Here is a 1,157-nt window from a genome sequence, read left to right on the forward strand (position 1 = left end):
AACTGGCTGCATGGACAACGCCGAAAACCACAGCTGAGCCGGTCATACTCTCACATGCACTGGCTGACCGAGTCTTCGGGTGCGCCGCATTTGATTGTGTTGCTCGTTCACGTTCTGCGGAAACTTCCAACTCCTCTCCATCGCTAACAACATGTATCTGGAGGTCAATACGCATGGCGCAATGGCGCAAAATCTGCGCGTAACATACCTATTAACAAACAGCATGCTTCAGGTTGTCTGCACATGACTAGCGAACGTGAACGGGGGATGGACCGCCCCACTCAGATCCACCCTGGTGCCCGTCACAGTGAATAAGGCCTGCCCAACGGCAACGCCGCATTCCCCCATAAACTGCCATGTTGGCATTGCCTACTGGCTGCATGGACAACGCCGAAAACCACAGCTGAGCCGGTCATACTCTCACATGCACCGGCTGACCGAGTCTTCGGCTGCGCCGCATTTGATTGTGGTGTTCACAAACCACGTTAGGACAAACCGGGGCATTATCTCCGGTCGATGCGCCATATGTGGCCGAAAAGCAGAGCCAATGTTGCGGCGAAGCTAACCTGTAACATCTTGAGTGGGGTGGCACTAGAGGCAACATCGCACATTGGCTGCTACTGTTTGCGGTTGGAAAAATGTCTGTATCACCCTAAGCTCAGAACCCACTCATCTACAGGCTGGCGGTGTAGGTTCTGCGTGTGAAGTGGAGCATATGGGCATTCCGTACAAGCTGCGTGGACCAGACGGAAGAACGCAGATGTCCTACACTCATCGACAGGGTGGTGGTGTAGGTTCTGCGTGTGCGAAGGGGAGCATATGGGCATTCCGTACAAGCTGCGTGGACCACACGGAAGAACGCAGATGTCCTACATTGGCTGCTACTGTTTGCGGTTGGAAAAATGTCTGTATCACCCTAAGCTCAGAACCCACTCATCTACAGGCTGGCGGTGTAGGTTCTGCGTGTGAAGTGGAGCATATGGGCATTCCGTACAAGCTGCGTGGACCAGACGGAAGAACGCAGATGTCCTGGTCCCACTGGTGATGCGTTGATGCTCTTCTCTGTCGCAGACGCGCTAACGGATAGTTCAACAGCGGCATATTGAACGTAGGTGCGCCAGCGCAACTGCCAGCACCCCATGAAAGGGAGCGTACCT

At 54.4% G+C, this 1,157-nt stretch overlaps 1 protein-coding gene across 1 annotated transcript; it reads right to left on the minus strand.

Moving 5' to 3' along the window:
- Window positions 1–68: 68 nt before the first annotated feature.
- Window positions 69–504, minus strand: EMWEY_00056790 (hypothetical protein; the record flags this gene model as incomplete). The annotated part of the gene is made up of 2 exons (XM_013477858.1): window positions 69–193; window positions 439–504. Coding segments are annotated over 2 exons (191 nt in total), but the record flags the coding sequence as incomplete, so codon positions are not given.
- Window positions 505–1,157: the final 653 nt, after the last annotated feature.

Source organism: Eimeria maxima, genomic scaffold (assembly GCF_000499605.1).
Source record: "Eimeria maxima Weybridge genomic scaffold, Emw_scaff2003, whole genome shotgun sequence".
Classification (NCBI taxonomy): Eukaryota; Apicomplexa; class Conoidasida; order Eucoccidiorida; family Eimeriidae; genus Eimeria; species Eimeria maxima.